Genomic DNA, 13,752 nt, shown 5'->3' on the forward strand with positions numbered 1-13,752 from the left:
GCTGGTGCTTATTGCTCCCAGGGGAAGGACTCCTCAGCCAGCAGTCCCAGCAACTGCCAGGGGCAGTGATTTAAGTTCTGTGCTATCCACTTCCTCCACAAGACTGCCTTATAGGGCAAAGGTGCCATCTGGGATGAAAAAAGGAGATCTGTTTTATAGCACTGAAAGGGATTTTACAGAACTAATTAGAGGCAAAAGGGCTGTCCATCTCTCTTGTTTGGAGTGTAAGCTAGAAGAGAGAGTTCATAAGATTAGTCTTATGCATTTGAAAAAAAATTAAATGAAAAAAGCTAAAAGAAACGTAATAATATAAGTACAATAGAATGAATATAAAGCAGATAAAACAATAAAAGATTCTGCTTTGGTTAAAAAATATGAACAGTAAAAGGCCTAGCCATTTCCTTTACTTAAAGCAAAGTTGGCTAAAAGTTGTAGATCAATAGTCTACACAGTTAAGCTATCAAAATCAAGGCTCTTCTAAACGGAAAACCTCCTGGTATTTTCAGTCATGGCTCAAGGTTCCCAGGCAGAGTCCTGAACAAAACTGAGTCAACCAGCTCGAGTCACAGCCCAGAGTGACACATTATTTAACAGAGGAAAGGAAAATGTTAAAATAACACAAGGGTGTTTTCAGCTGAGGCTGAGTCAGATCATCACAGGCAACGCTAGAAACATTTCCACCCTCGCCATACGCTCTGTTATGTCTCCTCTTCACGAACAGGAAAGCTAGGAAACGGTTTACTATCAATACCGCTATTAATTTTGTTTTAAAAAGTAGACAAATGTAGTGTTCAAACTTTTTGGCAAGAATACGTAACTTCCATTTGGTTACACTTTGGGTTTACTCATCTCCAGTGTGGCAATCTAAAGAATCATCTAAATTAATCATCTTTAAACAAAACAGAAAAACACCTGATTTTAAATTGATTTATAATGTCTACTTTCAAATTCACATAAATTTTCTCATTACAGTACTTTATAGGAAACATTCAGAAATCTATTCCTTATAATAAAATGGTAAATAATGATTTGGCTAAATAGAAAATTATTTTTTCTCAATCATATTTATTTGTTTATTTTTTAATTTATTTTTAAAAGATTTTATTTATATATTTGACAGAGAGAGATCGCAAGTAGGCAAGTAGGCAGAGTGGCAGGTAGAGGGAGAGGGGGAAGCAGGGTCCCTGCTGAGCAGCAAGCCCTATGTGGGTCTCGATGATCCCAGCATCCTGGGATCATGACCTGAGTCCAAGATAGAGGCTTTAACCCACTGAGCCACCCAGGCACCCCTCAATCTTATTTACTAGTGACTGGGTGAGTAGAGGCCCACACTGGTGTGGATTTTTACTTTATGAGCTGTGACTTCAGTTCAAGATGTCGATTACAATATATTTCAGATCACAAATTACATTACGAATCAAGTTTCATCCCTATTTATGCTTAGGGAAAAAACTGTTACTGGAATCCAACTAGAAACTTTTAAATTCTCCAAAGATTTCAAGAGGCAATGGTGCAATTATGCTTCTGAGTCTCTTTTAGATATGGTTTATAATTTTGTTATTGAAAATAAAAGCTTCCTTCTGAATTAAGTCCCCAGGATCATCAGATCTAGTGAGAAAGGCATGCTGTCATTGTGTTTTCAAAGCCTTATTTGAACTCTCTTAGTTTACATTTTTATTTTTGTTTTGGTCACTCTCACAAGCATAGGAGCAAGATATTATAATTTTCTTCTTAGTGAGGACCCTGATATTTCTTTTATCCTCCCAATTATATATTGACATGCTGGTTCTGTATGGGTTTGTATGGAAATGTATGGGTTTAAAATATTTAATCAAATATTTCATATTATGCTAAAATAATAATAATTTAGGACAAATTACAACTGCTATATGAGACATGTATCATATTCTATTTTATTTTAGTGAAATATTTAAAATTACCGTGTATGTTAGGGAAAATGTGCTAGGAGTATTTTATCTACAGACAGAAGTAACAGAATCAATGTTAATATTAAACACATGGAATTAAATGTTATTCTCCGCATGGCTGAAGAAAGGAAAAATATTTCAAATTGCATGTGCCAAAATACCATATATTAAAATATACTCCACTTTTTCCGTTTTAAAATAAAACCGTGATTATGAAACTAAGTAATTTTTTATTGACAAGAGTTTTTAAGTTTCGGCCCATTTAGGAACCATCGAAATCAGAGAGAATCTTATATATTCATTATCTTTGACATTTGTTTATGGATAGCAGAGACATTTTTCTCTAAGTTTCATTTAGCTTTCAATTACTATACTTGATGGATCAAACTAGAAGTCTTACATATTTTAAATAAATAAATCTCTGGTAGAATTTTTAGCAATGCTATAAATGGAGAAAAAGAGAGGGGAAAGTCAATGAAAACCAGGTAAAGTGGGAAATAGTTCAAGATTGTCCTTTTGACTTTTATAATAACATTCCCCTTGAGTCCCCCCACCCCCCGCCGTCCCAGTTAACCATGTATTTAAATAGCTATGGGTATGGTGCCTGTGAAGGAAGTTTTTATCATTTCATTTTAAATCAGAAGACACCAATTCCAGTTTTCTGTCAGATGCAACCTCAAAGTTTATAGCCTTCAATCCTGCCAAATCTTCACAAGTCTCTCTTTCTTTCCTGCTAAAGAAAACATGATTTTTTTTCTTTTATCCTATCCTGTACCCTCATGAATACTTCCTTCCCTTCCACACTCACAGTAATGTCTTCACTCCTTAAAGTTATTTTTTGAGCAAATGCTGGTATATAGAAAATTACTGTAATGGCTACATTGGATCCAGGAATGCAGAGGGCGTGTGCCATACCCATAAAAAGTGACTACCAGGGCGCCTGAGTGGCTCAGTGGGTTAAGCCTCTGCCTTCAGCTCAGGTCATGATCTCAGGGTCCTGGGATCAAGCTCTCATCGGGCTCCCTGCTCAGCAGGGAGATTGCTTCCCCCTTTCTCTCTGCCTGCCTCTGTGCCTACTTGTGATCTCTCTCTCTCTCTGTGTCAAATAAATAAAAAAAAATAAAATCTTTAAAAAAAAGTGACTAACATGTTCACATAAGTCAGGAATGACACAAATGTGTCTGCTTATGTAGCATTTATTTGGCAGCAGTAATACCAATTTGATGGGGAGAAGTACGACAATATGAAAAGAAATAAAACTAATATTATTTTAAGATGCTATAACTGTATATCTAAAAGACCCAAAAGAATCAAGTGAAAAAACTAAATAAATAGAACAAGACTTTGCCAGAGTGACCAGGTATAACATTAGTACATGCACATAGATACGTACACATATAGCCTTTTATAAACATAAAACAGCCCATTAGAAAACACAATAGAAAAAAAAAACCCTGCATTTAAATAAGTATATAAAAAGATAAACTACCCAAGTAGATACCTAACAAGAGGAATATAAAAGAAAACCTGGATATATAGATAGGAATGCTAGTATTATAAATATGTTTATTCTACCATTTCATCTAGACAAGTTCATTCTAAAGTATATATGGGGGAAAATATATGTACAATATTAGAGAATAATTAGAAAGAAGTAGATGAGGGTATTTACTCTGGCAGTTAATAAAAACATTTTTAAACAACAATAATCTAAGAGTATGGTGCTGGCCCATGAATAGATAACCAAATGGCACAGTGTGCAAAAGCAATCAGTAGAGCTGAATCTAGAGTGACTAGGTGACTGAGTTGGCACGCCTTATCTGTAAAGAAGACTAGGATTTACTCTATAAATTGATTTTATATAACTGGTAATTTTCTGGAAAACAAGTAAGATCTGTACTACCCTTTTACACAAAAATAAATTTCAGTTTGATAAGAATTATAGAAGCACAGATGAAAACATAATGCCTGTAAAAGTATAATAAACCATGTTTATAAACCCAGAAGAGTAAGTGCCTATCTTGGCAAAACCTGAAGCCTAGAAATCATAAAGCAAAGATAGATAAATTTCACCACTCCAAATATAAAACACTTTAGCACAACAACAACAGCAACAAAAAACTGTTACAAATTAGCTGGATAATTTTTTTGACATAAAATGACAGTTTATTTAATATATACAGAGCTCCTAGCAATCAAGAGAAGGTCAGCAATCCACTAGAAAAAAAAAGAAAAAGACATGAAAGTTAACATAAAGAAAGTGTGAATTATTTTCAAATATGTAAAAAGTTGCTGAAACACACTCATGATAAAAGATGTTCAAAGCCATGTAAGACTATTTTTCATCTACAAGATTGACAAGACCAAAAATTGCAAACACATTCTATGGCCAGGAAGCAGGGAGACAAGCTCTCTGATGCATTATAGGTAGAAGGATGAATTCATACATCTTTCATGAATGGCAATATGGCAATATCTACCACAATTTTAAATGCACATAGCTTCAACCAACAATGCCACTTCAAACAATCTATTCTAATGAGTTTATTTTGCACACGTGTGCAAAATATGAGTTCAGTACAACATTGCTTGCAATAGCAAAAGATTGGAAGCAACTTAAATGTCTGTCAAAAGGGATTTATGTTACATAAATACTGTGTAGCCCTTGACACAATTTCAGAAATATCTATTTACTTGTGAAAAAGCAATATGTGTAATTTAGCAATTTTTGTGAAAGTATGTACATACACACACATATATTTACATACTATATATTGAAAGCATGGATATACACATATACATATACACTATATATACATGTATTTGTGACTATATATATATACACACACATCTTTAAAAGATACACAGCAATAGTTACTAGCTATCCCAGGAAGGCAACCCTATGTTAGGACGGAGTGTCATTTAAAGGGATACTTATTTTCCTTTGGTACCTACTTGGTCGCTTTGAACTTTTATATATACATGTATTTATTGTTCACAGCTATTTTAGGGAGGTGAAAGCTAAGTCACTGTAATAAGTTGAGCCCGAAGGAATTGGAGGCACCAGAAGTTTCTGTTACCAGGATCAGGCTCTGAAAGGAAAGGCACACTCTTGTGTAAGGATGCTACATATTTCCAGGAAACATAGTCTGTCAGGGAATCAAGCAGGGAAATACTGGGAACTGGGAATTTGGTATAAAACATGTAACCTTAAAAATAATTCTCTCTTAGTGCTCATAGTGGAAAAACTAAAGACATTTAAAATATAACACTTAGCTTATGTGTAAAGCAAGCAGTTATCTTCATAGAAAGAACCATTTGTAATTATTTGGGAAGGTAAGGCTAACACTGATGAAACAACTAGAGAAAAACAAAAAGTGTTAATTCTAAAAAGATCATGGTTCTGTAGTGCTGGAGTAATTGGGGGAAGTATTAAAGCCAGGTAGGAATTCAGCTAGTTACAATCTGTAGAAGGTCTTTTCAGATGCAGATAACAACGTGAGCAGAGCATTAATAGAAAGAATTAACTTGGTGTTTATGGAGAGCAATAGAAAAAGGGTTATAAATAATGCCTGTATTTTAGACAAGTTTTTAGAAGATTTATTCATTCTAGACAGGGAGAGCGCACACACAAGTGTGTGCATGAGCAATGAGAAGGGGTGGGCAAGGCAGAAGGACAAGGAGAGAGAGAATCCCAAGAAGACTGCCCACTGAGTGTGGAGCCCCTGACTCTGAGCTCAGTCTCAGGATGCTAAGACCATAACCCTGAGATCATGACCTGAAAATCAAGAGTCGGGTACCTAACCTACTGAGTCACCCAGTTGCCCCTATTTTAGACAATTTAAAAATGTCCTTGGAACTCTATATTTGAGCAAAATATCCTCTAAAATGACAAATGAAGAAGGGCAGGGAGATTGGGGCCCTGAGTGGCTAGTCATTAAGCATTGGGCTTCGGCTCAGGTCATGATCCTTGTCCTGGGATAGAGCCCCAAATCCAGCTCCCTGCTCAGCAGGAAGCCTGCTTCTCCCTCTCCCACTCCCTCTCTTGCTGTGTCTCTCTCTGTCAAAGAAACAAATAAAATCTTTTTTAAAAATAGGGGAGGGAGAGAATCCAAACTACTAAAAAAAAAAAAAATGACAGTTACAATTAGAAAATTGAAAATATAAATAAATAAAATGGACCGCTGATCCTTGGTTTCCTCAACTGTTAAATTGAAATAATAATAATGTTCACTTCAGAAAGGTTGTTGGGATGATTTAGTAAAGCAATGTAAGTAAAAAATGTAGTAGTGTTTAGCATGCAGTTGACTCTCCCTAATTGTTGCCAGTAGAGTGAGTGGGCTCTGGATTCAGAATGCTTAGGTTCATTTACTGGCTCCTACACATGCTAACTTGAGACCCTGAGTGATTTATCTAGCCAATCTGTGCCTTATTCCTTCTCTCTAGGCAGGGAATAATTTAATGTATTAATTTATAGTATTAGTTTTCTCTTGATGCTTGGAACAAGTTACCACAAATTTAGCAGTTTAGAACAGTAATAATCTCTTAACTCAAATTCTGCAGGTCGTATATCCAGTAGTCTTGGCTTAGTTTTCTGCTTTCTATCTCACAAAGCTGAAATCCAACTTTTAATCCAGAGCATTTAGGATATTAAAAACAAAACAAAGTCTTTGTAAATGTAAAATAGGTTTTAAATGAAAAAAATTATTTTAAAGATTTAATGGCACTGAGTATAACTTGATCAAACAAGCTAAGACTCTTCCAGTATCTAGTTTATTTCTAAATATTCAGTTACAGAAATAATTACAGAAATAAATACTATATTTAGTATTATTTGTTGCTTGACAAATTAAAAGGTAAATTTAAAATTTTCCAGATAATTTATTGAGGGTGATGAGTGAGGGGTGGAGATAATCAGCTATTGAGGAAAAAAGTCTTTTAGGGTTCCATGTGTGGTTGTTCTTATTTATTCATCATTATTATCATCTTCATTATCACTATGTGATATGAGTATCACTATGTGATACTCATTACTGGACTAGGCCCTTTTATGCATTACAGTGAACTACCCCTATGAGTTTTACTCCATTTTACAGATGAGAATACTGAGACCTAGCCATTAACTATATTAAAAGAGTCATAGTGGTAAAGATAGTATTTCAGGGGTGCCTGGGTAGCTCAGTGGGTTAAGCCTCCACCTTCAGCTCAGATCATGGTCTCAGGGTCCTGGGATCGAGCCCTGCATGGTGCTCTCTGGTCAGCAGGGAACCTGCTTCCCCCTCCCCCTCTACCAGCCTCTCTGCCTACTTGTGATCTCTCTGTCAAATAAATAAGTAAAATTAAAAAAAAAAAAGATAGTATTTCAATTCAGATATGTACCATTCCAGAATCCAAGCTCTGAACCAATGAGAAGAATTCTTGAAAACCAGTAAACTTTCCTCAGTCTTGTTTTGTTTGTTTTGCTGATTCTTTATTCTGCTTTATTTTCAGACAATCTTTACCAAGTTGTTATCATTATAGCACTAAATCTATAATATCTTATCAGGTAGTTTGAGAAAAAGCTTGTCATAGTGAAAAAAGAAAAGTTTGCTAAATATGGAGTTAAAGACTTTTGGAAGAGTTTCTTAACCATAGGACATTTCAAAGTTTTTAATATGTTAACATTTACCAAATCTTCAAGATGCTATTTTGATATGCAATATTTCCCAAAATTATTTGATCATGGAACTCCCCCCCCAACTTTGGGGAAGGTAAGTTCACAGAAAATATTTTGGGAGGTGCTGTTTTAAGTAAGGTATAGATTCATTTTTGACACTTCAGGCACATATTTAGAGAAGCTATAAACTGTAGGCTAGATCATGCATGATTAGTAAAATTCCCTTGGTGCTTTATGAGAGGTTAAAGAGTCATAATAGAATTTTGTCCCTTTTTTTTTTAAATCTATTTCCTATTGTCTTTTAACATTTCTTATATTCTACTTCTGAAGAGGCAATATATGAATTTATTAAGAGTTAAATAAGTCCTGTAAGTATAAATTAGGCAAAGTGTCTGGAATATTCAAAATGAATGTCTTATTGGTACACATCATTATTGATAAGTGGGGATCCTGCATAGGATCGATGCATATGGATCTAAGACTATGTATCAAATTTAGACTGGAAACAGGACTTATGGAAATAAAAGCATTAAGCTGGTGACATATTTTACAAGTCATCTACCTGAAAATACAGAATGGCATTTAAAGGCATATCTCCAGGTATTTAGTCATAGAATATGCATTTTAATGTAGTTTTTTAAATGAGTTTAAACTAAAGATAAAATTTTAGTAACATGCACTGTTGCCAAAAAATTAAATTTCTAACATGCTTATTAAGGTCATATAGTATCAGAAAAGTGAGAACAAACAGAATAAAATAGGAAAATAAAACTCTTGGGGCACATCTTTTTTCTTTAATCTCTCATCACAAAGACACTGGTTTCTGATTTAATATTTCTGAGATTTAGTACTATCCTTTAGAAATAAAACCTTAAAACTAATTTTAAATATCTCATTTCAAAATGTTAGAGGTACTTTATGATGGACATGCCACAGCATGACTGAAGGTTTACTTTCAGAATTAAGTTATAATGACGTGGAAGAAAGAATTTGATTGTTTAAAAGTTCCTTGCTATAGCTCTGAACAGTGGCGTTCTAGTCTAACATCTATGACTTTAAGCCTGAAGAGTAAATAAATGATTCTCCCTCTTTGCCTTAGCAAAGCCACGTGTTTAAAAAAAAAATTTTTTTTTTTTTACCCTCTTGCGGAACACGAGATAGGAACAAAACTTGCTTTGACATAATTTTTGTTGCTGCTATTGTTTTGTTTTTGTGTGCCAGTGGTACAGTATCTTAACTCCTCCATGGCAACACGCAATATTACTTTTAATCCGCCTTATGTCCTTGATCTCACTTCAAATTCCAAAAGGAAGGTGTTGAAGTTTAAAGGACTCAAGGAGGTAAAGGAGATGAAGTTGCATGACTAATTGTCCTGTCTCTTTCTGAGTACCCTCTCCTTTCAAATGCTTGCTTTCAAGAATGTGTCCTACAATTTTTTTTTTTTTATTATTATTTCTGTGGTTCTCTCTCTCTCTACTACCTTCTCTAGAAGAAGAAGAAAGAGCCCTGTTTCATTTTGGTACCTGCAACTGACGGAATCAAACCCATGTACATTAAGCAATCATTCTAACGTAAAAACAGAGGAGAAAGCACTATTTCAAGCTATGGTCTGTATTCTGCAGTCTCTTCCACTGCAAAAGAAACCATTTATACTGGGTTTTGGTGGATAGCAGAAAAATTGGACCCACCTTAGTGATACTTCAAGAATCTGTCCTTGCCTTCTCTTTTCTTGCACAGTGCCCAGATTCTCCCCATTACTTCTCATCTGAAACGTGTGCTGCTTAACAAGACACGTGTCTTGTACTCGCTTGCCCCAGGCCTTCACCTTTTGGCCCCTATGAACAGATAAACTCAGGACCCTCTCTTCCAGCCCTAGAGCTAATAACTAAAGTGCAGACAGAACAGCAGAGCAGCCTCGTCTTAGCTGATTAGAGTCTGGCTGTTGACGAGTTTGCATTTCCTGAGAATCGGAGCAATTCACTTTGCAGGGTTCCATTTCTCGCGCAGCTTCGTGTCCCAAGAGTCACTTTTCAAAATCGCTTTTAACTTATTTTGTTGGCTATACGGAGAACTTCGGGGGCATCCTTAACGTGGGACTTCAGGGGCGTCCTTAACGCGGTTAATTGTAAAGGCACTGCTGGAACCAAGAGAATCTCAGACGCCAAGGTGCTTCCCTTAACCCTAGAGCCTCCGGCGTGTGCGGAGGAGGTACAGGCAATGTAGGAACTTTAGAGGTGGTGGCAGGTGCCAGGGTGTGGCTGCAGTTGTCTCCCTTTTCTCTTCCAGCAGAAGGAGCCACGAGAGAGAGAGAGAGAGAGAGAGGAAGAGTGAGGGAAGAGGGAGGAAAGAGGGGGAAGACTGGGGGAGGGAATAGGGGGGAGGGCGAGGAGGGGGGAGCGGGTGGGCACCGGGGGAGCGCGCCTGCGAAGCTCAGGCTCGCACGCACGCCGCCTCTGTTTGTACACAGTGCGCACCCGGCCGCCGGCTCGCTCCCCGCTAGCTCACGCTTCATTGTTCTCCCAAGTCAGAAGCCCCGCAGCTGCGGCGGCGAGAGCGGAGCAAGCCGAGCGCACCGTCTGCGGGTCCACAGACGCGGGTGACCCGAAGCCGCCGCGGGAGCCCGCGCCCCGCCCCGCCCCGCCCGCCGCGCCTCAGCCGGGACCCACCCGCCGCGGAGGCTGAGCCCGGCGGCGGCTCCTCAGAGCTCGTCCACCTTCTCGCCGCCGGAGCGCTGGCAAAAGGGGAAGAAAGATTCCTCTCTTTGGCCACCACTCTTCCTCGCGTCCGCCAAGAATTTGTTTAAGGTAGTGCTGCGGCCCGAAGACATCTTTTTGAATTCTCGGGCAGGGGCGGGGTCTGCCGCTGCCCTGCGGTGCCACCTCAGCGACGCTGCCCTCTGGAACGACCCCTGACCAGCCGGGGTCACGTTCGGGAGACAGAACCATGAAGCGCTCGGCGGCCGCTTGGCTCTTGATCGGGCTCAGCCTCGGTGTCCCCCAGTTCTGCAAAGGTGAGGCGACGGGGCCCGGGCCGCTAGGTGCGGGACAGGCTGGAGTCCCCTGGGAAATGCCGCGCAGGGGGCTGGAGGCGGTCCCCGGGGCGCACCTGGGGCGGTGAGCGCCGCGGGCGGTACGGAGGAGGTGGCGCGCCCCGCTTGCCTCGGAAAAGTGCTCGCAAAGTCAGAGCGGAGTGCGTGGGGCTGAGCGGGGAAGAGGGTGAGGGGTACCGGGGTGAGATCGAGGAAAGACGGGGACCGAGGGCGGTGGGGGGAGGGAACGGCGCTCTGGGGAAGCAGAGGTTCCTCGGCTCCCTCGGCCAGCGGGTCACTGCTCGAACCCCCCTGGGCAATGCCGGTGATGCTAGCTACGGGCCACGGGCGGGGCTTCCGCGGGGGCCCGAGCTGGGAATTAAGCTTGCGGGCGTCATCTGCTTAAAACGGGAAGAGGCTGGAGAGCCGCATGGTCGTCTGTCCCCCGGGTACGGCTCTCCGATGTGGGCCGGGGCTGAGCGGTTTACAAATCCAAACCTGGCCCAGGGAGTTCTGGAGGTGGGCGAGGTAGAGACGGGTCTGACGAGTCCGTTCGGCGTTCTGCTGCCTTCCCCGGCAGGACTCGCTGCGTCGATTACAGAAAAACCCTAGGAACCCGCCTCTCCTCTAACCCCAGGGGCTCGGAGCTTGGCTCAGCACTCCCTCCGGGTGCAACCCTAACTCTTGGTAGTAGAGAATCTTGCAGTGGGAGACATCCTCGCTCCCCCTCCCAATAGCAGAAAAGTTGTAAGGGCTGGTCTGGTTGTGTTTTCCGTGACTTGTGTGAAAGAAGCCAGCCTACAAAAAAAAATTGCAGGGCTTCAGGGAGTCTCCTACGGAGTTGTATAGACGAATTTCTGGTCCTTTGCGGAGGGTGGCTTGTCAATACGAGCCCTTGTCCCGGCCACGTCACTGAGCGGGTCGGGGCTGAAGTTGGCGCTGATAAAGGGCAGGAGGAGCGACAGGGGCCCAGGGGAGACCGCGCAAGAGGGACTTGAGCCCCTTCTGCGCTCACGGATAAGGACAGCCGCTTCTAAGGGGTCCGAGGGTAATAGAACCCTTAGCAGGCTGCTTCAAGTGGAGAACTGAGTGCACTACAGGGTTTTAAATGTGCCTCTTAAAAAGGATAGTTGAATTAAAAAGCGTTGACTCGAATCCATTTGAAATTCACACCGCATGAGTATTCTACACCATCCATGCCTGCATGCATCCATTTATTTGTTTCATAGGAAAACCGTGAGCTCTTGGGCAACTGTTTGCCCAAGAAGCTTGGTGTTCCTGGATGCCCTCACTGCCCTGCCAGTAGCGATCCATGGCGGTGCTCCGCCTCGGCCTCCCTGTCTCCCCCAGACTGTGGCTATTTTCCCCAGCGTGTAGGCGTGTGTGTAGGTGTGTGCCTTGCCAGCGTTTACAAAGTGCCCTTCTAGTTATCAGGCAGAGGCAGTCACTCCACTGAAGGTTAAGGAATGGTAATGGCTTTGTAGTTGCTCGGCTGAGTTCCCTAGCGATATGGAAAAGACAGGGCTCCCACCACTCTTATTTTTCCTTTCTCCTGTTTCCCGTCTGGATTCCTTCAGCCCTTCGTGCCTTAGCAGGAAGGGGAAGAGGAGAACTGCAGGCACTCCCTTCTCCTCCTCCCTTCCCCGCCTCCGTTCCCACCCCAAACACGAAAACACACATTCACCCACTCACACGCACCTACACCGTGCCACCGCAGCCACCATCTGTCCCCGAGCTGAGGCGGAGTGCGGCGGGGGTGGAGGAGGAGATAACGTGTCTAGCGTGTGTGGCCGCGCTCTCCTCGCTGGGTCTGGTTGCGGGAACCCTGGGGTGCGGTGAGTCTTGGCTCACTGCAGCCGGTAGCTCTGCCTCCTAAAGATACCCGCGCCTAGGGCACAGCTTACTCCGCCAGACGAACCACGGTGTTGCCGGGGCTCTCCACTCCCTCTCGCAAACAATAATCGGGCAGCGGCATACTCCATATTCTCCATATTCAAAAGGATTGCTCCTTTTTTTTTTTTTCCCCAGCCAGCCTGTGATTAGAGGGAAAGAGGGATTTAAGAAAGAAACGGATCATTTTCCATGAGCCCTTTCTGTTAAACTTGCACCTTTCTAATTTATTCTCCTTCAGCCCTGCAGAAGGCAGAGTGCAGCTTGTGTGACAGCTCCAAACAATTAAACTTTGAGTAAACTTACTGAAGCCAGTGTTAACACTGAGAATTTCCCTTGGCATTCCCCTGCCCCAGACATCGTTTATCTGATGTAGCCTTTTAGAAATTGGTGTTTCCCTGTGTGGGTTGCAGTTTACGTGTATTAATGATTGGGATATGGTAATTTCTTTTATTAGCCGTTTTTATCTTAAAATTAAACCAATGGATCAGTCAGATTGAATATTTTATTAACTCTTAAATTATTCATCGCTGTGGGTTGCTCTGAAAAATCCAATAACATGCATACAGTTGCAGCAAGCACGTGACATCTTATGCAATCTGTCCCTGTGCCTGCAGTTGGTGCCTGAAGTCTTTAAGCAAATGGCACTGTCTAAAAATGTCTAGACATGTCCTAAATACTATGAATCATTGGCATTTGAATTTCCTTTTTTTAATCAATGGTGTTTTTTAGTTATTCTACGTGAGAATAAATTAGTACCTGAACAGTCTCACTCAAGATAATAACAGGATGCTTCTATAATTAGTATAGCAATATCTACAGTGAATAACAGGTTTTTGTGTTTTTAAAAATTTATTACACATTAGTGTCTTCGTTACTTAATTTACATGACCGTGAATTCTGTACTTTAAAAATAAGTGCTAATTCAGATGCTAAATGAAGCAACTAAAAATAATTTTAGGTGAACTAAAAATAATAAAGTGAAGATAAAGTATGGTGCTTTGACAGTTTGACACTAATGAAAAATCTTGGCCATCCCAAATACTGTGGTGATACAGCACACTTTCCCCTCTCTGTTCCTGAAAAGGTTTTGCTTATTCTTGAACTATTTCTTTAGAACTGAAATTTATTTTGTTTTAAATATGGATATGGTTTTGGGAAAACTTTGATAATAATAAAAATTATGGTTAAAAGATTGAAATGCTACATTCTTCCTTCTATGGTCTTGAAGTTACAAAGATCTTCAAAAG

General features: G+C 40.7%; 1 protein-coding gene across 2 annotated transcripts in view; it reads left to right on the forward strand.

The window, feature by feature from the left end:
* Nucleotides 1-9,983: 9,983 nt before the first annotated feature.
* The window catches only part of EDIL3 (EGF like repeats and discoidin domains 3), a 413,532-nt gene continuing 409,763 nt past the window's right edge, over nt 9,984-13,752 (forward strand). The window contains exon 1 of one of the 2 annotated variants that reach the window (XM_032335811.1): nt 9,984-10,594. In XM_032335811.1, the coding sequence (XP_032191702.1) occupies nt 10,528-10,594 (67 nt within the window). In that variant the 5' untranslated portion in view covers nt 9,984-10,527. The remainder of the gene's footprint in view (nt 10,595-13,752) is intronic. The other variant, XM_032335809.1, reaches the window with a different exon arrangement.

Source organism: Mustela erminea, chromosome 3, assembly GCF_009829155.1.
Source record: "Mustela erminea isolate mMusErm1 chromosome 3, mMusErm1.Pri, whole genome shotgun sequence".
Lineage (NCBI taxonomy): Eukaryota > Metazoa > Chordata > Mammalia > Carnivora > Mustelidae > Mustela > Mustela erminea.